Below are 27,415 nucleotides of genomic sequence, written 5' to 3'. Positions count from 1 at the left end.
CTGGCTGCCCCCCGTGCAGGCGGCTTGTCCCTGTGAGATGATGTGAGGTTAGGGATGGGAGGCCTGGCTGCGCCCCGTGCAGACGGTTCCCCCGTGAGAGATGATGTGAGGTTAGGGATGGGAGGCCTGGCTGCGCCCCGTGCAGGCGGTTCGTCCCTGTGTGATGATGTGAGGTTAGGGATGGGAGGCCTGGCTGCGCCCCGTGCAGACGGTTCCCCCGTGAGAGATGATGTGAGGTTAGGGATGGGAGGCCTGGCTGCGCCCCGTGCAGACGGTTCCCCCGTGAGAGATGATGTGAGGTTAGGGATGGGAGGCCTGGCTGCGCCCCGTGCAGGCGGTTCGCCCCTGTGAGATGATGTGAGGTTCGGGATGGGAGGCCTGGCTGCGCCCCGTGCAGGCGGTTCCCCCCTGTGAGATGATGTGAGGATCGGGATGGGAGGCCTGGCTGCGCCCCGTGCAGGCAGCTCGCCCCTGAGAGATGATGTGAGGTTAGGGATGGGAGGCCTGGCTGCGCCCCGTGCAGACGGCTCGCCCCTGTGAGATGATGTGAGGTTAGGGATGGGAGGCCTGGCTGCGCCCCGTGCAGGCGGTTCCCCCCTGTGAGGTGACATGAAGTTAGGGATGTGGGGCCTGGCTGCGCCCCGTGCAGATCGGAGTCAGCCCCAGGCCCGGAAGCTCAGGACCTCAGCGGATGTGGGGAGCAGAGCGATCATTGGTGACAGTTGGACGAAGCTTCACGGTCGCAAATGGGTTTGTTCCCCTGAGGAGAAATGTGAGAAATCACTGAGACACAAGCAGTGTGAAACACACACAGACAACCAGTGGGATACACACATGCAGTGAGAAGCATTGACACACTGCTTTTGTCGCAGTATCTTTATCAGTGGGTGTGTATCTGTGTATGTGTATTAGGCCTCGTTCAGGGTGCCAGAGGCAGGAGTTGGAGGGAGAGTGTTCGGGAGGGAGGGCATTCGGGAGGGAGGGCGGCAGTCTGCTGGGCGATGTGTGTTCATCCTCCCCAGCAGACTTTTTCAGGAGTTGAGGAGGCGGGGAGGGGGCGGGGCTACAGACGGCAGGTTAGGGATCCAAGTTGCAGTCTTGAAATCATTCTCAAGAATGATTTCATTGGCTGCCGAGGTCCCAGTGACGCTGCTGCAGCTTCAAAAAACAATTTTTTTGTTTATTGAAACTGTAGCCAGCGTCAACTCCCTACTTCGGAGACAGGGCAGCTGCCACCCTGACAACCACAGTTCACTTTAAATACATTGTATCCCACGGCCGCACGCACGTCAGCACGCCCTCCCTCCGAAGCCTGCACCCTGAACGAGGCCTAACACTGCTCGTCTCAGTGTATCACAGTGTGTTTATCAGTGTATATTTGTATTACACTGCTTTTATCAGTATGTGTGTATGAGACAAAAGCAGTTTCATGCACATATACACTGATATTCACACACAGACAGACAAAAGCAGTGTGATACACATGTACACAGACACAAGCAGTATGATACACACATAGTGTATGTGTATCACAGTGTGTGTATATGTATCACACTGCTTGTGTCTCAGAGTGTGTGCATGTGTCTGTATCAGTGTCTCAGTGTATGTGTATCACAGTGCGTATGATACTGTTCTGGCCCCTGAATGTTTCTCTCTGTAATGTGGCTGCTGTCACTACTCTTTAGTATGTTGTTACAAATGTAACTGCCTTCCCTGGCTTCCGAGCCTGTTGCCTTGGCAACACCCCATTTCTCATCTGAGTTGGGCTGCCCTTCCTCCCCCTGCTATTTTGGTGCAGCCCTGCCTTGTTTCTGCTGGTACAGAAAAGCACACTTCCTCTTTATACAATGATGCCATTTTTGAGTAGTCACACCTCACCTATCCCTCGGTAAAGTTAGAGTAATTTACCTTTCCCTGATATTTGCTACCTACCAAGTGCCCTCTTTCTGTTAATGTTGTATTACAATAAAGTTTACAGAAGGAAAAGAAGGACTCTGTGTACATCAACAGGTAATCAACAGGTAATGAGTTAAGCTGCCTGACTCTACACACTTGCCATAGTGCGTGTGGGACAGAACAGATACTGTTTGTGTCAGTGTGTGTGTATCAGTGTGCACAGATCCAAGCAGTGTGATACACATATACACAGACACACAGACACAAGCAGTGTTACACACACACACACACACACACACACACACACACACACACACACACACACACACACACACACACGTGCAGTGTAATACATACTGTACACACTGACACACACAAAAGCAGTGTGATACACATACACCCACAGAGACACAAGCACTGTGATACACACAGACAAGCAGTGTATACAAATATACTGATAAACACTGAAACACAAGAAGTGTGATACACACACTGAGACCCCAAAAGTGTGATACACACACAATGCACCTTTACAATTTATATTTGCTGTGATCTCACTTCTTCTCAAATTATGCACTTCTTTCTACCAGCCTCCTTATGTCTCTAACTCTATTCATATATCTCCATCACTCCTTCCTTCGCCACTTCTCAGTTCACATGAACTCCTTTCTTACCTGCGCCCTCTGAAACTACACAGCTATACCCCCTGCACTAAATCACACCCCTACAAATCCTCCTCACACATTCTTTTTCTATCCATGCTTCTCCTCCTTGCTTCTGGGGATATCTCTCCCAATCCTGGTCCCTGCCTTATTTCTGTATGCTCTCGTCCTCGCCTACCAAATGCAACCTCTACTCCTTCTGGTGTTAACCCCTCTAACCTCATACCCATCCCCTGTCACCCTCCCTCCTCTCTCCCTTTCTCCTGTGCCCTTTGGAATGCTCGCTCCCTTTCTAACAAGTTCCTCTCTGTGCATGACTTCTTCCTCTCTCACTCTCTGCTCCTATTTGCTAAAACTGAGACCTGGCTCACTCAGTCTGACTCTGCTCTGGAAGCTGCCCTCTCCTACGGTGGCCTATCCTTCTCCCACACTCCGCATACTGATGGCAGGGGTGGAGGTGTGGGGCTCCTGCTCTCCTCTCTCTGCCGTTACCGAACCCTTCCTATTGCTCCCTCTCTTGTTTTCCCTCCTTTGAGGCTCACACTGTCCAGATCTTCTCACCTCTCCCTGTCCATGTGGCAGTCATCTATCGCCCACCTACCTCTACTCTTCACCCTTCTATCTGTCTCTCTCACTTTGAATCCTGTCTCTCTTTCTTTCTCTCCTCAGACTCTCCTGTTCTTCTCCTTGGGGACTTCAATTGCCACATTGATGACCCCTCTCTCCCTTGGAATTCCCGCTTTCTCTCTCTAACCTCTTCTTTTGGCCTTCAACAGTGGACTGCAGCCAGCACCCACAAGGATGGCCACTACCTAAACTTCACTAAACACAAGCCTACTTTTCTTCTCTAATCAACACGCACAAGTCTAACCAACGCCGACTCTTCTCTGTCTTTGACTCTCTACTCAAACCACCCTCAACTGCCTCTTCTTCCTCCATCTCAGCTCAGGACTTTGCTGACTATTTTAAAGAAAAGGTGAAATCCATACGCCAGAACATCCCCTCTGTTTCTTCCTCCCATCCTACATCTCTTCCCAACTCTGCTCCTGCTTTCCTTGACTCTTTTTCCACTGTCTCAGAGGAGAATGTGTCACTGTTGATCTCCTCTTCCCCCTCTACCACTTGCTCTCTTGACCCCATTCCCTCCCATCTCCTAAAACCTCTTGGTTCTACTATAATCCCTACCCTCACACAGATTTTTAACTCCTCCCTCTACTCTGGTACCTTCCCATCCTCCTTCAAACATACAACAGTCATGCCATTACTCAAAAACAGCAAGCTTGACCCTACCTGTCTTTCTAACTATCGACCTGTCTCCCTCCTGCCTTTTGCCTCCAAACTCCTTGAATCTCGCCTGCTCCATTTTCTCAACACCTATTCTCTCCTAGACCCTCTACAATCTGGCTTCCGCACTGCTCACTCCACCGAAACAGCCCTCACTAAAATAACGGATGACTTCCATGCTGCCAAAGACAGAGGTCATTACACTCTGCTCATATTACTCGACTTCTCTGCCGTATTTGACACCGTGGACCACCCTCTTCTCCTTCACATTCTCCATACTCTTGGTATTCGTAACAAAGCTCTATCCTGGATCTCCCTCTTACCTCTCCCATCGTACTTTCAGTGTCTCTTCTGCTAACACCTCCTCCTCTATTGATCTCTCAGTGGGGGTACCCCAGGGCTCTGTCCTGGGACCTCTTCTCTTTTCCCTGTACACACTTTCTCTAGGGGACCTAATAACATCTTTTGGTTTTAAATATCACCTAAATGCTGACGACACACAAATATACTTTTCAACCCCCGACCTTACACCTGCTGTATAAACCAAAGTTTCTGAATGTCTCTCTGCTTTATCATCCTGGATGGCCCTCCGCCGCCTTAAACTCAACATGGCAAAAACAGAGCTCCTCATACTTCCTCCCAAACCTGGCCCTATTCCCTCCTTCCACATTACTGTTGAAAGTACGATCATTCACCCAGTAGCCCAAGCACGCTGCCTAGGGGTCACACTCGACTCCTCTCTCACATTCTCCTCTCACATTCAGAACGTTTTTAAAACCTGTCGCTTATTCCTACACAATATCACTAAGATACGCCCGTTTCTCTGTTGCTCGACTGCTAAAACTCTGACGCAGACCCTCATTCTATCCCGTCTTGATTACTGTAACCTCCTGCTGTCCGGCCTTCCTGCCTCTCACCTGTTTCCCCTACAATCTATCGTAAACGCTGCTGCCAGAATCGCTCTACTCTTTCCTAAATCTGTCTCCGCGTCTCCCCTCCTGAAATCTCTCTCCTGGCTTCCGATCAAATCCCGTATCACACACTCAATTCTCCTCCTCACTTTTAAAGCTTTACACTTTTCTGCTCCTTCTTACATCATGTCAGGAATCAGCGTTCTCCTCGCTTCCCACACAGAGCACTCCCTCTCCGCAGGGAGCCCCTGGACACACAAAACAATCCTGCCTTACCGGCCTCCACGGCTCCTCGCCCCTGCCGCCGTCGCGGGATCACTCCCCTCGGCGATTCCTCTGCTCAGCGCCGGGCGCGCCCACGCCCTCCTGCACGCACACCTACACGCACGCCAGCCCCAGACGTTATGTGCATGCATTCCCAGCTTACAGATCACACGCCTAACTGCTCCTGCAGTAAGGCGTCGCCCTCAAGCATCACACAGTTCCATGCAAATCAAGGATTACACTCAGCTGGGCTGTAACACCTCCCTCCTATCAGGGAGAACTCCTTGCAGTCCTCCAGGCCTGCCCCCTTTTCCCATTGGCCTGCCCAGCTTTATTATGCCTGTGCTTCCCATCACTCGTCGCTCGACATAGTCTCTGTATGGAAGTACTTTTGGATTCTCTCAGTGTTTTCACAGGTTCTGACGTGGCTTGTACGACTACCCCCTCTGGCTCTCGATCTCGGCACCCCTTGGACAACGCTCACTCTGGTAACCCCTTGAACACGGCTTGGACTACGACCTATCTCCACTCTCCACTCCCTGACCTCGGCAAGGCATTCATCACTCTATCTCTACAACCGGTACCGGAAAGTATTGTCTACCTTACTACACCTGGCCTGGCAACGCTTCATACCACACTCCGGACACGCTCCCTTTGCTGCGGGTGCGTGTATTACCACTTCCCCCTTCAGCTCAGGGGACAGGTCTGGTCTGCGGGCAGCACCGGCGTAACATTATGTCGAGCCCACAAGACGCAGACCAGACCGAACTACAGCAGTTTCTCTCTAATCTGCTTCAGCAAAACCAGGCCATGGCGGATCAAATTGTGGCACTTACACGCCAGGTCGCAGTGCTCTCAGACAGGGTACCGACCGCGACCCCGCCAGATGTAAGCCCCCACTCCGCAAGCGCAGTTAGCAGCTCAGATGTAAGTATTCCTCCCCCCAAGCCTTATGCAGGTGAACCGCAAGATTGTATGGGTTTCCTAAACCAGTGTGAGGTGCAGTTTGAAATGGCTCCCCATCTCTATAATACTGATCGCAAGAAGGTAGCCTACATTTATAACCTCCTCACTGGCAGCGCCCTGGCTTGGGCTTCCCCGGTTTGGGAGCGACGTTATGACCTTACCCAAGATTACCTGGCATTTAAAGCCGAGTTTCAATGGGTATTCGATTCCCCCGCTCGTCGGGAGATGGCATCTGTTTCTCTCCTCCAGATCACTCAGGGACGGCGGATGGTGACACAGTATGCTGTGGAATCCTGGACTCTAGCAGCCGAGACTAACTGGGGACAAGAGGCTCTCGTCTCCGTATTCTGGCAAGGCCTGGCAGATCCCATCAAGGACGAACTCTCTCGCCAATCCAGGCCGGATCAACTGGAGGTCCTGATTGATTTGGCCGTCCGAGTGGATCAACGTATCCAGGTACGCCGCTCAGAGCGTCAGCGCACTCGCTTCCATAACTTTCAAGTTCCGTTCCCCAGTACTCTCAGCAGCACTCCTGCTCACCCAAGTACTACCACACCTCTTCGTCCTGCACTGGTGTTGCCAGAGCCAATGCAATTGGGGGTACAACGCATCCGCACACCGATACGGCAGTTCCGCCACGCCGGGGGATTGTGTTTCTACTGCGGATCCATGGAACATCTGGTTCGGGAGTGTCCACTGTGTACGGGAAACGGGAAACGGGAACACCCAGTGAGTACAGAGGGGCTCTCTCTGGGTGTAATGTCTCCACGTCCCCTTCATAAAAATGAACTCCCTAAGAAACTTACATTTCCAGTCTTCCTTTCAGGCGATAAGTTCAAGACTTCTACCGCCACTTTCATTGACTCAGGAGCTGGAGGAAACTTCGTGGATCTTGAATTCGCCAGGGTAAACCGCATACCACTAGTGAGAAAGAAGGTTCCCATCGCACTCGTCGGTATCGATGGACGTCCTCTTACCCCGGCCCACATCTCCTTAGAGACGGCTCCCTTGCTTCTGTCTTCACATCTGCACAAGGAGACCTTAGTTCTCGATGCCATTCACGCTCCTGGGATACCCATCACCCTTGGTCTTCCTTGGCTACAGCTTAACAATCCTCTCATTGACTGGACTTCCTCTGCTCCCATTTCCTGGAGGCCGAGGTCAGGCGAGACTCATCAACTGCTGGCCAATACCTCTGTTCCCGAAGTTATTCTACCTTCCGTTTACCATCAATTCCGGGACGTTTTCAATAAGGTACAGTCAGACCTCTTGCCGCCACACAGGACTTACGATTGTCGAATCGATCTAGTTCCTGGTTACTCCCTACCCAAGTCCAAGACCTACCCCTTGTCGTTACCAGAATCTCACGCTATGGATGAATATATCCAGGAGAATCTCAAGAAAGGCTTTATTCGTCACTCCAATTCCCCAGCAGGGGCTGGATTTTTCTTCGTCAAGAAAAAGGACGGGTCGTTGAGGCCTTGCATCGACTACAGGGGTTTAAACCAGATAACTATTAAAAATCATTACCCCCTTCCCCTTATTACCGAACTGTTCGATAAATTACAGGGGGCCAAGATTTTTTCCAAGTTGGATCTACGTGATGCCTATAACCTGGTGCGCATCAGGAAGGGGGATGAATGGAAGACGGCCTTCAACACGCGTAGTGGACACTACGAATATCTGGTAATGCCTTTCGGCTTATGTAATGCTCCCGCTGTCTTCCAGGATTTCATCAACGACGTCTTTCGTAAGGTACTCAATATTTTTGTTATTGTATACGTGGATGATATCCTGATTTTTTCCAAAGATCTCAAGGACCATATACGCCACACCTCCTACGTCCTTTCCCGTCTCCGTGAACACCATTTGTACGCCAAACTGGAGAAGTGCACCTTTCATACGACCTCTACTCCGTTCCTGGGGTATATCATTTCCGATGAGGGGTTTATGATGGACTCCGGTAAACTTCAAGCAGTCACTGAATGGCCAAGACCCAACTCTCTCAAGGCCATACAACGTTTTTTAGGGTTCGCTAATTACTATCGTAAGTTTATACGGAGTTTTTCCACCATTGTGGCACCCCTCACTACGCTCACCAAAAAAGGAGCTGATCCTTCTGCTTGGTCATCCGAGGCCATCTCCGCCTTCGAGACACTCAAGGAAGCCTTTATATATCTGCACCTATTCTCCGTCATCTCAACATCGAACTTCCCTTCGTCCTGGAGGTCGACGCTTCTGATTGCGGCGCTGGTGCCGTTCTTTCCCAGAGACCCACGCCCCAAGATAAGTTACATCCCTGTGCATATTTTTCCAAGAAATTCTCGTCTGCCGAGAGGAATTATGACGTGGGTAACAGGGAACTTCTGGCCGAGAAGATGGCTCTTCAAGAGTGGAGACACCTGCTGGAGGGGTCAAAAGAGCCATTTACTATTCTCACGGACCACAAGAACCTTCTTTACATAGAGAACGCTCGACGCCTTGGTCCACGACAGGCTCGTTGGGCTCTTTTTTTTTCTCGATTCGATTTTCACCTGTCCTATATCCCCGGGACCAAGAACGTAAAGGCAGACGCACTCTCCCGAATACATTCTTCTGAAGAGAGGCCAGAGGAATCGTTGGAGACTATCCTTCCACATGAGAGGATTCTCGCCACGTCTACTTTCAAGAATCTTGACAAGATGTTGCACTCCCAGAGACGCATTCCCAAGGACTTGGTCGTTCCCGTCAACAAACTCTTTGTACCATCCAAATTTGTTCCAGAGGTCCTGTCTTGGGGTCACTCCTCTAAATCTGCAGGTCATCCAGGTTTTAAGAAGTCTACTGATCTCATTCGTCGGAATTTCTGGTGGCCAAGGATGTCTCAAGATATTCTGGAGTTTACCCGCGCATGCCCCACGTGCGCTCAAAGCAAGACTCTCCGTCAAAAGCCTCAGGGTTTTCTGTTACCCCTTCCAGTTCCCGACCGCCCCTGGTCCCACATTTCTATGGACTTCATCGTGGAGTTGCCCAGGTCCAGAGGAATGAACACTATCTTGGTGGTCGTGGACAGGTTCTCGAAGATGTCCCATTTCATTCCACTTAATGGATTACCCACCTCCCCTGCCCTTGCTGATATCTTTACAGAGCAGATTTTGCGGATTCATGGGATCCCTTCGTCCATTGTTTCTGACAGAGGTTCTCAGTTCATATCCAAATTTTGGAGAGCTTTCACGAAGAGATTGGGCATCTCTTCTTCCTTCTCTTCCGCCTATCATCCTCAGTCCAATGGACAAACGGAGAGAATCAATCAATCCCTGGAGAAGTACCTGAGATGTTTTATATCCGATTTCCAGGATGATTGGGCTCAACTCCTCTCTTGGGCAGAGTATGCCATCAATTCTGCAAAAAACGAGTCCACCCGGGAGTCAACCTTCTTTATAAATTATGGGTTCCACCCTCCCTGTCTTCCCATCCCCAACATTCCTTCTGGAGTACCAGCCGTAGATGAACGCATTTCTTCCCTCCAAACCGCATGGTCCAGGATTCAGTCTACCCTTCTCAACTCCTCCCGCAGATCGAAACTACAGGCCGATCGTCGTCGTCGTTCGGCGCCCAGTTACAAACCAGGGGATTTGGTATGGCTCTCCTCTAGGAATATCCACCTCAAGGTACCATCTCCTAAACTGGCACCTAAGTTCCTGGGACCCTTCCCTATTTGTGAACAAATCAATCTTGTGGCATTCCGGCTCCAACTACCACCCAGTATGAAGATTCCCAATGTCTTTCATGTGTCCCTCTTAAAACCATTCATCTCCAGTCACTTCTTTCCGGATCAGACTCGTAAACCGGATCCCATTACTGTACAAAATAAGAGGAATACGAAGTTCACTCTCTTTTGGATTCTCGCCTATCCAGGGGTCAGCTCCAGTTCTTGGTGCAGTGGAAGGGCTTTGGCCCTAAAGAGAGATCCTGGGTACCTTCAAAGGACATTCATGCCCCGGCCCTTCTTAAGTCCTTCAGGAAAAAGTTTCCAGAGAAACCGTTCTTGGAAGATCCTGAGGCCGTTCCTGAAGAGGGGGGTACTGTCAGGAATCGGCGTTCTCCTCACTTCCCACACAGAGCACTCCCTCTCCGCAGGGAGCCCCTGGACACACAAAACAATCCTGCCTTACCGGCCTCCACGGCTCCTCGCCCCTGCCGCCGTCGCGGGATCACTCCCCTCGGCGATTCCTCTGCTCAGCGCCGGGCGCGCCCACGCCCTCCTGCACGCACACCAGCCCCAGACGTTATGTGCATGCATTCCCAGCTTACAGAGCACACGCCTAACAGAGCACTTTTAACCACTGCTCCTGCAGTAAGGCGTCGCCCCCAAGCATCACACAGTTCCATGCAAATCAAGGATTACACTCAGCTGGGCTGTAACACCTCCCTCCTATCAGGGAGAACTCCTTGCAGTCCTCCAGGCCTGCCCCCTTTCCCCATTGGCCTGCCCAGCTTTATTATGCCTGTGCTTCCCATCACTCGTCGCTCGACAGTCTCTGTATGGAAGTACTTCTGGATTCTCTCAGTGTTTTCACAGGTTCTGACGCGGCTTGTACGACTACCCCCTCTGGCTCTCGATCTCGGCACCCCTTGGACAACGCTCACTCTGGTAACCCCTTGAACACGGCTTGGACTACGACCTATCTCCACTCTCCACTCCCTGACCTCGGCAAGGCATTCATCACTCTATCTCTACAACCGGTACCAGCAAGTATTGTCTACCTTACTACACCTGGCCTGGCAACGCTTCATACCACACTCCGGACACGCTCCCTTTGCTGCGGGTGCGTGTATTACCACTTCCCCCTTCAGCTCAGGGGACGGGTCTGGTCTGCGGGCAGCACCGCCGTAACACATCACAGCCCTAATTTCTCGTTATGCACCATCCCGACTCTTGTGTTCCTCTCAAGGATGTCTTCTTCTACCCCCTTTATATCTAAAGCCCTCTCCCGCCTTAAACCTTTCTCACTTACTGCCCCACACCTCTGGAAAGCAATTCCCCTCAATACCCGACTAGCACCCTCTCTATCCACCTTTAAGACCCACCTTAAGACACACTTGCTTAAAGAAGCATATGAATAGCACTGTGGATATTCTGAACACATGATACATAAAGCTTGGCCCCCTGCAGACGCACTTACCAGAACTCCCTCCTACTGTCTCTGTACGTTCTCCCTACCTACCAATTAGATTGTAAGCTCCTCGGATCAGGGACTCCTTTTCCTTAATGTTACTTTTATGCCTGATGCACTTATTCCCATGACCTGTTTATATTATCTGTTATTTATTTGATTACCACGCGTATTACTACTGTGAAGCGCTATGTACACTAATGGCGCTATATAAATAAACCAGGTATATGAAGTAAATGCTGCACACCTTAAAAAATGGTTAGAATGATACAATTAGCGGTGCTTCCGTGCTTGAACGAAAGCCTGTTTCCAGTCCTAGATCAGTAGTAGAAGGAACACAGGGCACAACGGGTTTCTGCAAATCTAAACTCATTTATTGAGCCAACACGTTTAGATTTGAGTTTAGATTTGCGTTTAGATTTGCAGAAATCCATTGTGCCCTGTGTTCCTTCTGCCACTGCTATATAAATAAAGACCTACAATACAATACACACAAACAGTGATACACACAGATACACACACACACCGAGACTCACCTAGGGAACAGCTCTCCTCGAGACCCTGACGGCATCTTCTGTAAACACAAAGACACAACAATATAAGAAAGACAACCCACACATACCTCCCTAAAAAATAAAGAAAACAAAACCCAGACACAGCAAATAACAGCAAAACACCCCCCAGAATCTACCCTGATCGCTCCCAGAGGGACAGAGCAATATAATAACAACACATGCGGAGCAAATGTAATAACGCGCGGAGCAATGTACTAACGCGCGGAGTAATGTAATAACGCGCTGAGCAATGTAATAACGCGCTGAGCAATGTAATAACGCGCTGAGCAATGTAATAACGCGCGGAGCAATGTAATAACGCGCGGAGCAATGTAATAACGCGCTGAGCAATGTAATAACGCGCTGAGCAATGTAATAACGCGCGGAGCAATGTAATAACGCGCGGAGCAATGTAATAACGCGCGGGGCAATGTAATAACGCGCGGAGCAATGTAATAACGTGCTGAGCAATGTAATAACGCGCGGAGCAAATGTAATAACGTGCTGAGCAATGTAATAACGTGCTGAGCAAATGTAATAACGCGCTGAGCAATGTAATAACGCGCTGAGCAATGTAATAACGCGCTGAGCAATGTAATAACGCGCGGAGCAATGTAATAACGCGCGGAGCAATGTAATAACGCGCGGAGCAATGTAATAACGCGCAGAGCAATGTAATAACGCGCTGAGCAATGTAATAACGCGCGGAGCAATGTAATAACGCGTGGAGCAATGTAATAACGCGCAGAGCAATGTAATAACGCGCTGAGCAATGTAATAACGCGCGGGGCAATGTAATAACGCGCGGGCCAATGTAATAACGCGCGGGGCAATGTAATAACGCACTGAGCAATGTAATAACGCGCTGAGCAATGTAATAACGCGCGGGGCAATGTAATAACGCGCGGGGCAATGTAATAACGCGCTGAGCAATGTAATAACGCGCGGAGCAATGTAATAACGCGCTGAGCAATGTAATAACGCGCGGGGCAATGTAATAACGCGCGGGGCAATGTAATAACGCGCTGAGCAATGTAATAACGCGCGGAGCAATGTAATAACGCGCGGGGTAATGTAATAACGCGCGGAGCAATGTAACAACGCGCGGGGCTATGTAACAACGCGCGGGGCTATGTAATAACGCGCGGGGTAATGTAATAACGCGCGGGGCAATGTAATAACGCGCGGAGAAATGTAATAACGCGCGGAGCAATGTAATAACGCGCGGAGCAATGTAACAACGCGCGGGGCTATGTAATAACGCGCGGAGCAATGTAACAACGCGCGGGGCAATGTAACAACGCGCGGGGCAATGTAATAAGCGCGGGGCAATGTAATAACGCGCGGGGCAATGTAATAACGCGCGGAGCAATGTAATAACGCGCAGAGCAATGTAACAACGCGCAGAGCAATGTAACAACGCGCGGAGCAATATAATAACACATGCAGTGCAATGTAATAACGCACGGGGCAATGTAATAACGCGCGGGGCAATGTAATAACGCGCGGGGCAATGTAATAACGCGTGGAGCAATGTAATAACGCGCAGAGCAATGTAACAACGCGCGGAGCAATATAATAACACATGCAGTGCAATGTAATAACGCACGGGGCAATGTAATAACGCGCGGAGCAATGTAATAACGCGCGGGGCAATGTAATAACGCGCGGGGCAATGTAATAACGCGCGGAGCAATATAATAACAACACATGCAGTGCAATGTAATAACGCGCGGAGCAATGTAATAACGCGCGGAGCAATGTAATAACGCGCGGAGCAATATAATAACAACACATGCAGTGCAATGTAATAACGCGCGGAGCAATGTAATAACACGCGGAGCAATGTAACAACGCGCGGGGCAATGTAATAACGCGCGGAGCAATGTAATAACGCACGGAGCAATGTAATAACGCGCGGAGCAATGTAATAACGCGCAGAGCAATGTAATAACGTGCGGGGCAAGGTAATAACGCGCGGGGCAATGTAATAACGCGCGGGGCAATGTAATAACGCGCGGGGCTATGTAATAACGCGCGGGGCTATGTAATAACACGCGGGGCAATGTAATAACGCGCGGAGCAATGTAATAACGCGCGGGGCTATGTGATAACGCGCGGAGCAGCAATGTAATAACGCGCGGGGCTATGTAATAACGCACGGAGCAGCAATGTAATAACGCACGGGGCTATGTGATAACGCGCGGAGCAGCAATGTAATAACGCGTGGAGCAGCAATGTAATAACGCGCTGAGCAATGTAATAACGCGCTGAGCAATGTAATAACGCGCGGGGCAATGTAATAACGCGCGGGGCAATGTAATAACGCGCGGAGCAATGTAATAACGCGCGGAGCAATGTAATAACGCGCGGAGCAATATAATAACAACACATGCAATGCAATGTAAAAACGCGCGGAGCAATGTAATAACACGCGGAGCAATGTAACAACGCGCGGGGCAATGTAATAACGCGCGGAGCAATGTAATAACGCGCGGAGCAATGTAATAACGCGCGGAGCAATGTAATAACACGCGGGGCTATGTGATAACGCGCGGAGCAGCAATGTAATAACGCGCGGGGCTATGTAATAACGCACGGAGCAGCAATGTAATAACGCACGGGGCTATGTGATAACGCGCGGAGCAGCAATGTAATAACGCGCGGAGCAGCAATGTAATAACGCGCTGAGCAATGTAATAACGCGCTGAGCAATGTAATAACGCGCGGGGCAATGTAACAACGCGCGGAGCAATATAATAACACATGCAGTGCAATGTAATAACGCGCGGGGCAATGTAATAACGCGCGGGGCAATGTAATAACGCGCGGGGCAATGTAATAACGCGTGGAGCAATGTAATAACGCGCAGAGCAATGTAACAACGCGCGGAGCAATATAATAACACATGCAGTGCAATGTAATAACGCGCGGAGCAATGTAATAACACGCGGAGCAATGTAACAACGCGCGGGGCAATGTAATAACGCGCGGAGCAATGTAATAACGCGCGGAGCAATGTAATAACGCGCGGAGCAATGTAATAACGCGCAGAGCAATGTAATAACGCGCAGAGCAATGTAATAAAGCGCGGGGCAATGTAATAACGCGCGGGGCAATGTAATAACGCGCGGGGCAATGTAATAACGCGCGGGGCTATGTAATAACGCGCGGGGCTATGTAATAACACGCGGGGCAATGTAATAACGCGCGGAGCAATGTAATAACGCGCGGGGCTATGTGATAACGCGCGGAGCAGCAATGTAATAACGCGCGGGGCTATGTAATAACGCACGGAGCAGCAATGTAATAACGCACGGGGCTATGTGATAACGCGCGGAGCAGCAATGTAATAACGCGCGGAGCAGCAATGTAATAACGCGCGGAGCAGCAATGTAATAACGCGCTGAGCAATGTAATAACGCGCGGGGCAATGTAATAACGCGCGGGGCAATGTAATAACGCGCGGAGCAATGTAATAACGCGCGGAGCAATGTAATAACGCGCGGAGCAATATAATAACAACACATGCAGTGCAATGTAATAACGCGCGGAGCAATGTAATAACACGCGGAGCAATGTAACAACGCGCGGGGCAATGTAATAACGCGCGGAGCAATGTAATAACGCGCGGAGCAATGTAATAACGCGCGGGGCTATGTGATAACGCGCGGAGCAGCAATGTAATAACGCGCGGGGCTATGTAATAACGCACGGAGCAGCAATGTAATAACGCACGGGGCTATGTGATAACGCGCGGAGCAGCAATGTAATAACGCGCGGAGCAGCAATGTAATAACGCGCTGAGCAATGTAATAACGCGCTGATCAATGTAATAACGCGCGGGGCAATGTAATAACGCGCGGGGCAATGTAATAACGCGCGGAGCAATGTAATAACGCGCGGAGCAATGTAATAACGCGCGGAGCAATATAATAACAACACATGCAGTGCAATGTAATAACGCGCGGGGCAATGTAATAACGCGCGGAGCAATGTAATAACGCGCGGAGCAATGTAATAACGCGCGGAGCAATGTAATAACGCGCGGGGCAATGTAATAACGCGCGGGGCAATGTAATAACGCGCGGGGCAATGTAATAACGCGCGGGGCAATGTAATAACGCGCGGGGCTATGTAATAACGCGCGGGGCTATGTAATAACACGCGGGGCAATGTAATAACGCGCGGAGCAATGTAATAACGCGCGGGGCTATGTAATAACGCACGGAGCAGCAATGTAATAACGCACGGGGCTATGTGATAACGCGCGGAGCAGCAATGTAATAACGCGCGGAGCAGCAATGTAATAACGCGCTGAGCAATGTAATAACGCGCTGAGCAATGTAATAACGCGCTGAGCAATGTAATAACGCGCGGGGCAATGTAATAACGCGCTGAGCAATGTAATAACGCGCTGAGCAATGTAATAACGCGCGGGGCAATGTAATAACGCGCGGGGCAATGTAATAACGCGCGGAGCAATGTAATAACACGCGGGGCTATGTGATAACGCGTGGGGCAATGTAATAACGCGCGGGGCAATGTAATAACGCGCGGAGCAGCAATGTAATAACGCGCGGGGCTATGTGATAACGCGCGGGGCTATGTGATAACGCGCGGGGCTATGTAATAACGCACGGAGCAGCAATGTAATAACGCACGGGGCTATGTGATAACGCGCGGAGCAGCAATGTAATAACGCGTGGAGCAGCAATGTAATAACGCGCTGAGCAATGTAATAACGCGCTGAGCAATGTAATAACGCGCGGGGCAATGTAATAACGCACGGGGCAATGTAATAACGCGCGGGGCAATGTAATAACGCGCTGAGCAATGTAATAACGCGCGGGGCAATGTAATAACGCGCGGGGCAATGTAATAACGCGCGGGGCAATGTAATAACGCGCGGAGCAATGTAATAACGCGCGGGGCTATGTGATAACGCGCGGGGCAATGTAATAACGCGCGGGGCAATGTAATAACGCGCGGAGCAGCAATGTAATAACGCGCGGGGCTATGTGATAACGCGCGGAGCAGCAATGTAATAACGCATGGAGCAGCAATGTAATAACGCACGGAGCAGCAATGTAATAACGCGCGGAGCAGCAATGTAATAACGCACGGAGCAGCAATGTAATAACGCGTGGAGCAGCAATGTAATAATGCGCGGAGCAATGTAATAACGCGCGGGGCAATGTAATAACGCGCGGGGCAATGTAATAATGCGCGGAGCAATGTAATAACGCGCGGGGCAATGTAATAACGCGCTGAGCAATGTAATAACGCGCGGGGCAATGTAATAACGCGCGGGGCAATGTAATAACGCGCGGGGCAATGTAATAACGCACGGAGCAATGTAATAACGCGCGGGGCTATGTGATAACGCGCGGGGCTATGTGATAACGCGCGGAGCAGCAATGTAATAACGCGCGGGGCTATCTGATAACGCGCGGAGCAGCAATGTAATAACGCACGGAGCAGCAATGTAATAACGCACGGAGCAGCAATGTAATAACGCACGGAGCAGCAATGTAATAACGCACGGAGCAGCAATGTAATAACGCGCGGAGCAGCAATGTAATAACGCACGGAGCAATGTAATAACGGCCGGAGCAATGTAATAACGCACGGGGCTATGTAATAACGCATGGGGCTATGTAATAACGCCCGGAGCAATGTAATAACGCACGGAGCAGCAATGTAATAACGCGCGGAGCAGCAATGTAATAACGCACGGGGCTATGTAATAACGCACGGGGCTATGTAATAACGCACGGGGCTATGTAATAACGCACGGAGCAGCAATGTAATAACGGACGGAGCAGCAATGTAATAACGCACGGAGCAGCAATGTAATAACGCCCGGAGCAATGTAATAATGCGCGGAGCAAATGTAATAACGCGCGGGGCAGCAATGTAATAATGCGCGGAGCAAATGTAATAACGCACGGGGCAGAAATGTAATAAAGCCCGGAGCAATGTAATAATGCGCGGAGCAAATGTAATAACGCACGGGGCTATGTAATAACGCGCGGGGCAGCAATGTAATAACGCGCGGAGCAGCAATGTAATAACGCACGGAGCAGCAATGTAATAACGCGCGGAGCAATGTAATAATGCGCGGAGCAAATGTAATAACGTGCGGGGCAGCAATGTAATAACGCGCGGGGCTATGTAATAACGCACGGGGCAGCAATGTAATAACGCGCGGAGCAAATGTAATAACGCACGGGGCAGCAATGTAATAACGCACGGAGCAGCAATGTAATAACGCACGGAGCAGCAATGTAATAACGCGCGGGGCAATGTAATAACGCCCGGAGCAGCAATGTAATAACGCACGGAGCAGCAATGTAATAACGTGCGGGGCAGCAATGTAATAACGCACGGGGCAATGTAATAACGCCCGGAGCAATGTAATAACGCGCGGGACAATGTAATAATGCGCGGAGCAGCAATGTAATAACGCGCGGAGCAGCAATGTAATAACGCACGGAGCAGCAATGTAATAACGCGCGGGGCAATGTAATAACGCCCGGAGCAGCAATGTAATAACGCGCGGAGCAGCAATGTAATAACGTGCGGGGCAGCAATGTAATAACGCACGGGGCAATGTAATAACACCCGGAGCAATGTAATAACGCGCGGGGCAATGTAATAATGCGCGGAGCAGCAATGTAATAACGCGCGGAGCAGCAATGTAATAACGCACGGAGCAGCAATGTAATAACGCACGGAGCAGCAATGTAATAATGCGCGGGGCAATGTAATAATGCGCGGAGCAAATGTAATAACGCGCGGGGCAGCAATGTAATAACGCCCGGAGCAATGTAATAACGCGCGGAGCAAATGTAATAACGCACGGAGCAGCAATGTAATAACGCGCGGGGCTATGTAATAACTCATGGGGCTATGTATTAACACGCGGGGCAATGTAATAATGCGCGGGGCAATGTAATAACGCACGGAGCAGCAATGTAATAACGCGCGGGGCATTGTAATAACGCGCGGGGCATTGTAATAACGCGCGGGGCAATGTAATAACGCGCGGGGCAATGTAATAACACGCGGGGCAATGTAATAACGCGCGGGGCAATGTAATAACGCCCGGAGCAATGTAATAACGCGCGGGGCAATGTAATAACGCCCGGAGCAATGTAATAACGCGCGGGGTAATGTAATAACGCGCGAGGCAATGTGATAACGCGCGGGGCAATGTAATAACGCGCGGGGCAATGTAATAACGCGCGGGGCTATGTAATAACGCGCGGGGCTATGTAATAACGCGCGGGGCTATGTAATAACGCGCGGGGCTATGTAATAACGCGCGGGGCTATGTAATAACGCGCGGGGCAATGTAATAACGCGCGGGGCAATGTAATAACGCGCGGGGCTATGTAATAACGCGCGGGGCTATGTAATAACGCGCGGGGCTATGTAATAACGCGCGGGGCTATGTAATAACGCGCGGAGCAATGTAATAACGCGCGGAGCAATGTAACAACGCGCGGGGCAATGTAATAACGCGCGGGGCAATGTAATAACGCGCGGGGCAATGTAATAACGCGCGGGGCAATGTAATAACGCGCGGGGCAATGTAATAACGCGCGGAGCAATGTAATAACGCGCAGAGCAATGTAACAACGCGCAGAGCAATGTAACAACGCGCGGAGCAATATAATAACACATGCAGTGCAATGTAATAACGCACGGGGCAATGTAATAACGCGCGGGGCAATGTAATAACGCGCGGGGCAATGTAATAACGCGTGGAGCAATGTAATAACGCGCGGAGCAATGTAACAACGCGCGGGGCAATGTAATAACGCGCGGGGCAATGTAATAACGCGCGGGGCAATGTAATAACGCGCGGGGCAATGTAATAACGCGCGGGGCAATGTAATAACGCGCGGAGCAATGTAATAACGCGCAGAGCAATGTAACAACGCGCAGAGCAATGTAACAACGCGCGGAGCAATATAATAACACATGCAGTGCAATGTAATAACGCACGGGGCAATGTAATAACGCGCGGGGCAATGTAATAACGCGCGGGGCAATGTAATAACGCGTGGAGCAATGTAATAACGCGCAGAGCAATGTAACAACGCGCGGAGCAATATAATAACACATGCAGTGCAATGTAATAACGCGCGGAGCAATGTAATAACACGCGGAGCAATGTAACAACGCGCGGGGCAATGTAATAACGCGCGGAGCAATGTAATAACGCGCGGAGCAATGTAATAACGCGCGGAGCAATGTAATAACGCGCAGAGCAATGTAATAACGCGCAGAGCAATGTAATAAAGCGCGGGGCAATGTAATAACGCGCGGGGCAATGTAATAACGCGCGGGGCAATGTAATAACGCGCGGGGCTATGTAATAACGCGCGGGGCTATGTAATAACACGCGGGGCAATGTAATAACGCGCGGAGCAATGTAATAACGCGCGGGGCTATGTGATAACGCGCGGAGCAGCAATGTAATAACGCGCGGGGCAATGTAATAACGCGCGGGGCAATGTAATAACGCGCGGGGCAATGTAATAACGCGCGGGGCAATGTAATAACACGCGGGGCAATGTAATAACGCGTGGAGCAATGTAATAACGCGCAGAGCAATGTAACAACGCGCGGAGCAATATAATAACACATGCAGTGCAATGTAATAACGCGCGGAGCAATGTAATAACACGCGGAGCAATGTAACAACGCGCGGGGCAATGTAATAACGCGCGGAGCAATGTAATAACGCGCGGAGCAATGTAATAACGCGCGGAGCAATGTAATAACGCGCAGAGCAATGTAATAACGCGCAGAGCAATGTAATAAAGCGCGGGGCAATGTAATAACGCGCGGGGCAATGTAATAACGCGCGGGGCAATGTAATAACGCGCGGGGCTATGTAATAACGCGCGGGGCTATGTAATAACACGCGGGGCAATGTAATAACGCGCGGAGCAATGTAATAACGCGCGGGGCTATGTGATAACGCGCGGAGCAGCAATGTAATAACGCGCGGGGCTATGTAATAACGCACGGAGCAATGTAATAACGCGCGGGGCTATGTGATAACGCGCGGGGCTATGTGATAACGCGCGGAGCAGCAATGTAATAACGCGCGGGGCTATCTGATAACGCGCGGAGCAGCAATGTAATAACGCACGGAGCAGCAATGTAATAACGCACGGAGCAGCAATGTAATAACGCACGGAGCAGCAATGTAATAACGCACGGAGCAGCAATGTAATAACGCGCGGAGCAGCAATGTAATAACGCACGGAGCAATGTAATAACGGCCGGAGCAATGTAATAACGCACGGGGCTATGTAATAACGCATGGGGCTATGTAATAACGCCCGGAGCAATGTAATAACGCCCGGAGCAATGTAATAACGCACGGAGCAGCAATGTAATAACGCGCGGAGCAGCAATGTAATAACGCACGGGGCTATGTAATAACGCACGGGGCTATGTAATAACGCACGGGGCTATGTAATAACGCACGGAGCAGCAATGTAATAACGGACGGAGCAGCAATGTAATAACGCACGGAGCAGCAATGTAATAACGCCCGGAGCAATGTAATAATGCGCGGAGCAAATGTAATAACGCGCGGGGCAGCAATGTAATAATGCGCGGAGCAAATGTAATAACGCACGGGGCAGAAATGTAATAAAGCCCGGAGCAATGTAATAATGCGCGGAGCAAATGTAATAACGCACGGGGCTATGTAATAACGCGCGGGGCAGCAATGTAATAACGCGCGGAGCAGCAATGTAATAACGCACGGAGCAGCAATGTAATAACGCGCGGAGCAATGTAATAATGCGCGGAGCAAATGTAATAACGTGCGGGGCAGCAATGTAATAACGCGCGGGGCTATGTAATAACGCACGGGGCAGCAATGTAATAACGCGCGGAGCAAATGTAATAACGCACGGGGCAGCAATGTAATAACGCACGGAGCAGCAATGTAATAACGCACGGAGCAGCAATGTAATAACGCGCGGGGCAATGTAATAACGCCCGGAGCAGCAATGTAATAACGCACGGAGCAGCAATGTAATAACGTGCGGGGCAGCAATGTAATAACGCACGGGGCAATGTAATAACGCCCGGAGCAATGTAATAACGCGCGGGACAATGTAATAATGCGCGGAGCAGCAATGTAATAACGCGCGGAGCAGCAATGTAATAACGCACGGAGCAGCAATGTAATAACGCGCGGGGCAATGTAATAACGCCCGGAGCAGCAATGTAATAACGCGCGGAGCAGCAATGTAATAACGTGCGGGGCAGCAATGTAATAACGCACGGGGCAATGTAATAACGCCCGGAGCAATGTAATAACGCGCGGGGCAATGTAATAATGCGCGGAGCAGCAATGTAATAACGCGCGGAGCAGCAATGTAATAACGCACGGAGCAGCAATGTAATAACGCACGGAGCAGCAATGTAATAATGCGCGGGGCAATGTAATAATGCGCGGAGCAAATGTAATAACGCGCGGGGCAGCAATGTAATAACGCCCGGAGCAATGTAATAACGCGCGGAGCAAATGTAATAACGCACGGAGCAGCAATGTAATAACGCGCGGGGCTATGTAATAACTCATGGGGCTATGTATTAACACGCGGGGCAATGTAATAATGCGCGGGGCAATGTAATAACGCACGGAGCAGCAATGTAATAACGCGCGGGGCATTGTAATAACGCGCGGGGCATTGTAATAACGCGCGGGGCAATGTAATAACGCGCGGGGCAATGTAATAACACGCGGGGCAATGTAATAACGCGCGGGGCAATGTAATAACGCCCGGAGCAATGTAATAACGCGCGGGGTAATGTAATAACGCGCGGGGCAATGTGATAACGCGCGGGGCAATGTAATAACGCGCGGGGCAATGTAATAACGCGCGGGGCTATGTAATAACGCGCGGGGCTATGTAATAACGCGCGGGGCTATGTAATAACGCGCGGGGCTATGTAATAACGCGCGGGGCAATGTAATAACGCGCGGGGCAATGTAATAACGCGCGGGGCAATGTAATAACGCGCGGGGCAATGTAATAACGCGCGGGGCTATGTAATAACGCGCGGGGCTATGTAATAACGCGCGGGGCTATGTAATAACGCGCGGAGCAATGTAATAACGCGCGGAGCAATGTAACAACGTGCGGGGCAATGTAATAACGCGCGGGGCAATGTAATAACGCGCGGGGCAATGTAATAACGCGCGGAGCAATGTAATAACGCGCAGAGCAATGTAACAACGCGCAGAGCAATGTAACAACGCGCGGAGCAATATAATAACACATGCAGTGCAATGTAATAACGCACGGGGCAATGTAATAACGCGCGGGGCAATGTAATAACGCGCGGGGCAATGTAATAACGCGTGGAGCAATGTAATAACGCGCAGAGCAATGTAACAACGCGCGGAGCAATATAATAACACATGCAGTGCAATGTAATAACGCGCGGAGCAATGTAATAACACGCGGAGCAATGTAACAACGCGCGGGGCAATGTAATAACGCGCGGAGCAATGTAATAACGCGCGGAGCAATGTAATAACGCGCGGAGCAATGTAATAACGCGCAGAGCAATGTAATAACGCGCAGAGCAATGTAATAAAGCGCGGGGCAATGTAATAACGCGCGGGGCAATGTAATAACGCGCGGGGCAATGTAATAACGCGCGGGGCTATGTAATAACGCGCGGGGCTATGTAATAACACGCGGGGCAATGTAATAACGCGCGGAGCAATGTAATAACGCGCGGGGCTATGTGATAACGCGCGGAGCAGCAATGTAATAACGCGCGGGGCTATGTAATAACGCACGGAGCAGCAATGTAATAACGCACGGGGCTATGTGATAACGCGCGGAGCAGCAATGTAATAACGCGCGGAGCAGCAATGTAATAACGCGCTGAGCAATGTAATAACGCGCTGAGCAATGTAATAACGCGCGGGGCAATGTAATAACGCGCGGGGCAATGTAATAACGCGCGGAGCAATGTAATAACGCGCGGAGCAATGTAATAACAACACATGCAGTGCAATGTAATAACGCGCGGAGCAATGTAATAACACGCGGAGCAATGTAACAACGCGCGGGGCAATGTAATAACGCGCGGAGCAATGTAATAACGCGCGGAGCAATGTAATAACGCGCGGGGCTATGTGATAACGCGCGGAGCAGCAATGTAATAACGCGCGGGGCTATGTAATAACGCACGGAGCAGCAATGTAATAACGCACGGGGCTATGTGATAACGCGCGGAGCAGCAATGTAATAACGCGCGGAGCAGCAATGTAATAACGCGCTGAGCAATGTAATAACGCGCTGATCAATGTAATAACGCGCGGGGCAATGTAATAACGCGCGGGGCAATGTAATAACGCGCGGAGCAATGTAATAACGCGCGGAGCAATGTAATAACGCGCGGAGCAATATAATAACAACACATGCAGTGCAATGTAATAACGCGCGGAGCAATGTAATAACACGCGGAGCAATGTAACAACGCGCGGGGCAATGTAATAACGCGCGGAGCAATGTAATAACGCGCGGAGCAATGTAATAACGCGCGGAGCAATGTAATAACGCGCAGGGCAATGTAATAACGCGCGGGGCAATGTAATAACGCGCGGGGCAATGTAATAACGCGCGGGGCAATGTAATAACGCGCGGGGCAATGTAATAACGCGCGGGGCTATGTAATAACGCGCGGGGCTATGTAATAACACGCGGGGCAATGTAATAACGCGCGGAGCAATGTAATAACGCGCGGGGCTATGTAATAACGCACGGAGCAGCAATGTAATAACGCACGGGGCTATGTGATAACGCGCGGAGCAGCAATGTAATAACGCGCGGAGCAGCAATGTAATAACGCGCTGAGCAATGTAATAACGCGCTGAGCAATGTAATAACGCGCTGAGCAATGTAATAACGCGCGGGGCAATGTAATAACGCGCTGAGCAATGTAATAACGCGCTGAGCAATGTAATAACGCGCGGGGCAATGTAATAACGCGCGGGGCAATGTAATAACGCGCGGAGCAATGTAATAACGCGCGGGGCTATGTGATAACGCGTGGGGCAATGTAATAACGCGCGGGGCAATGTAGTAACGCGCGGAGCAGCAATGTAATAACGCGCGGGGCTATGTGATAACGCGCGGGGCTATGTGATAACGCGCGGGGCTATGTAATAACGCACGGAGCAGCAATGTAATAACGCACGGGGCTATGTGATAACGCGCGGAGCAGCAATGTAATAACGCGTGGAGCAGCAATGTAATAACGCGCTGAGCAATGTAATAACGTGCTGAGCAATGTAATAACGCGCGGGGCAATGTAATAACGCGCGGGGCAATGTAATAACGCGCGGGGCAATGTAATAACGCGCTGAGCAATGTAATAACGCGCGGGGCAATGTAATAACGCGCGGGGCAATGTAATAACGCGCGGGGCAATGTAATAACGCGCGGGGCAATGTAATAACGCGCGGAGCAATGTAATAACGCGCGGGGCTATGTGATAACGCGCGGGGCAATGTAATAACGCGCGGGGCAATGTAATAACGCGCGGAGCAGCAATGTAATAACGCGCGGGGCTATGTGATAACGCGCGGAGCAGCAATGTAATAACGCATGGAGCAGCAATGTAATAACGCACGGAGCAGCAATGTAATAACGCGCGGAGCAGCAATGTAATAACGCACGGAGCAGCAATGTAATAACGCGTGGAGCAGCAATGTAATAATGCGCGGAGCAATGTAATAACGCGCGGGGCAATGTAATAACGCGCGGGGCAATGTAATAACGCGCGGGGCAATGTAATAATGCGCGGAGCAATGTAATAACGCGCGGGGCAATGTAATAACGCGCTGAGCAATGTAATAACGCGCGGGGCAATGTAATAACGCGTGGGGCAATGTAATAACGCGCGGGGCAATGTAATAACGCGCGGGGCAATGTAATAACGCGCGGAGCAATGTAATAACGCGCGGGGCTATGTGATAACGCGCGGAGCAGCAATGTAATAACGCGCGGGGCTATCTGATAACGCGCGGAGCAGCAATGTAATAACGCACGGAGCAGCAATGTAATAACGCACGGAGCAGCAATGTAATAACGCACGGAGCAGCAATGTAATAACGCACGGAGCAGCAATGTAATAACGCGCGGAGCAGCAATGTAATAACGCACGGAGCAATGTAATAACGGCCGGAGCAATGTAATAACGCACGGGGCTATGTAATAACGCATGGGGCTATGTAATAACGCCCGGAGCAATGTAATAACGCCCGGAGCAATGTAATAACGCACGGAGCAGCAATGTAATAACGCGCGGAGCAGCAATGTAATAACGCACGGGGCTATGTAATAACGCACGGGGCTATGTAATAACGCACGGGGCTATGTAATAACGCACGGAGCAGCAATGTAATAACGGACGGAGCAGCAATGTAATAACGCACGGAGCAGCAATGTAATAACGCCCGGAGCAATGTAATAATGCGCGGAGCAAATGTAATAACGCGCGGGGCAGCAATGTAATAATGCGCGGAGCAAATGTAATAACGCACGGGGCAGAAATGTAATAAAGCCCGGAGCAATGTAATAATGCGCGGAGCAAATGTAATAACGCACGGGGCTATGTAATAACGCGCGGGGCAGCAATGTAATAACGCGCGGAGCAGCAATGTAATAACGCACGGAGCAGCAATGTAATAACGCGCGGAGCAAATGTAATAATGTGCGGGGCAGCAATGTAATAACGCGCGGGGCTATGTAATAACGCACGGGGCAGCAATGTAATAACGCGCGGAGCAAATGTAATAACGCACGGGGCAGCAATGTAATAACGCACGGAGCAGCAATGTAATAACGCACGGAGCAGCAATGTAATAACGCGCGGGGCAATGTAATAACGCCCGGAGCAGCAATGTAATAACGCACGGAGCAGCAATGTAATAACGTGCGGGGCAGCAATGTAATAACGCACGGGGCAATGTAATAACGCCCGGAGCAATGTAATAACGCGCGGGACAATGTAATAATGCGCGGAGCAGCAATGTAATAACGCGCGGAGCAGCAATGTAATAACGCACGGAGCAGCAATGTAATAACGCGCGGGGCAATGTAATAACGCCCGGAGCAGCAATGTAATAACGCGCGGAGCAGCAATGTAATAACGTGCGGGGCAGCAATGTAATAACGCACGGGGCAATGTAATAACGCCCGGAGCAATGTAATAACGCGCGGGGCAATGTAATAACGCGCGGAGCAGCAATGTAATAACGCGCGGAGCAGCAATGTAATAACGCACGGAGCAGCAATGTAATAACGCACGGAGCAGCAATGTAATAATGCGCGGGGCAATGTAATAATGCGCGGAGCAAATGTAATAACGCGCGGGGCAGCAATGTAATAACGCCCGGAGCAATGTAATAACGCGCGGAGCAAATGTAATAACGCACGGAGCAGCAATGTAATAACGCGCGGGGCTATGTAATAACTCATGGGGCTATGTATTAACACGCGGGGCAATGTAATAATGCGCGGGGCAATGTAATAACGCACGGAGCAGCAATGTAATAACGCGCGGGGCATTGTAATAACGCGCGGGGCAATGTAATAACGCGCGGGGCAATGTAATAACGCGCGGGGCAATGTAATAACGCGCGGGGCAATGTAATA

At 50.5% G+C, this 27,415-nt stretch overlaps 1 protein-coding gene across 6 annotated transcripts in view; it reads right to left on the bottom strand.

The window, feature by feature from the left end:
• Positions 1-582: 582 nt before the first annotated feature.
• The window catches only part of BAIAP2L2 (BAR/IMD domain containing adaptor protein 2 like 2), a 52,563-nt gene continuing 25,730 nt past the window's right edge, over positions 583-27,415 (bottom strand). For 4 of the 6 annotated variants that reach the window (XM_075573691.1, XM_075573688.1, XM_075573692.1 and 1 more), the window contains 2 exons: positions 11,676-11,713; positions 583-760 (listed from right to left, as the gene is read on the bottom strand). In XM_075573691.1, the coding sequence (XP_075429806.1) occupies positions 685-760; positions 11,676-11,713 (114 nt within the window). In that variant the 3' untranslated portion in view covers positions 583-684. The remainder of the gene's footprint in view (positions 761-11,675; positions 11,714-27,415) is intronic. The other 2 variants (XM_075573693.1, XM_075573694.1) reach the window with 1 other exon arrangement.

The sequence above is a fragment of the Ascaphus truei genome, chromosome 17 (genome assembly GCF_040206685.1).
Source record: "Ascaphus truei isolate aAscTru1 chromosome 17, aAscTru1.hap1, whole genome shotgun sequence".
NCBI classification, from domain to species: Eukaryota; Metazoa; Chordata; class Amphibia; order Anura; family Ascaphidae; genus Ascaphus; species Ascaphus truei.
Note: the sequence above shows the minus strand (reverse complement) of the source record. Positions and strands in the feature narration are given on the sequence as shown.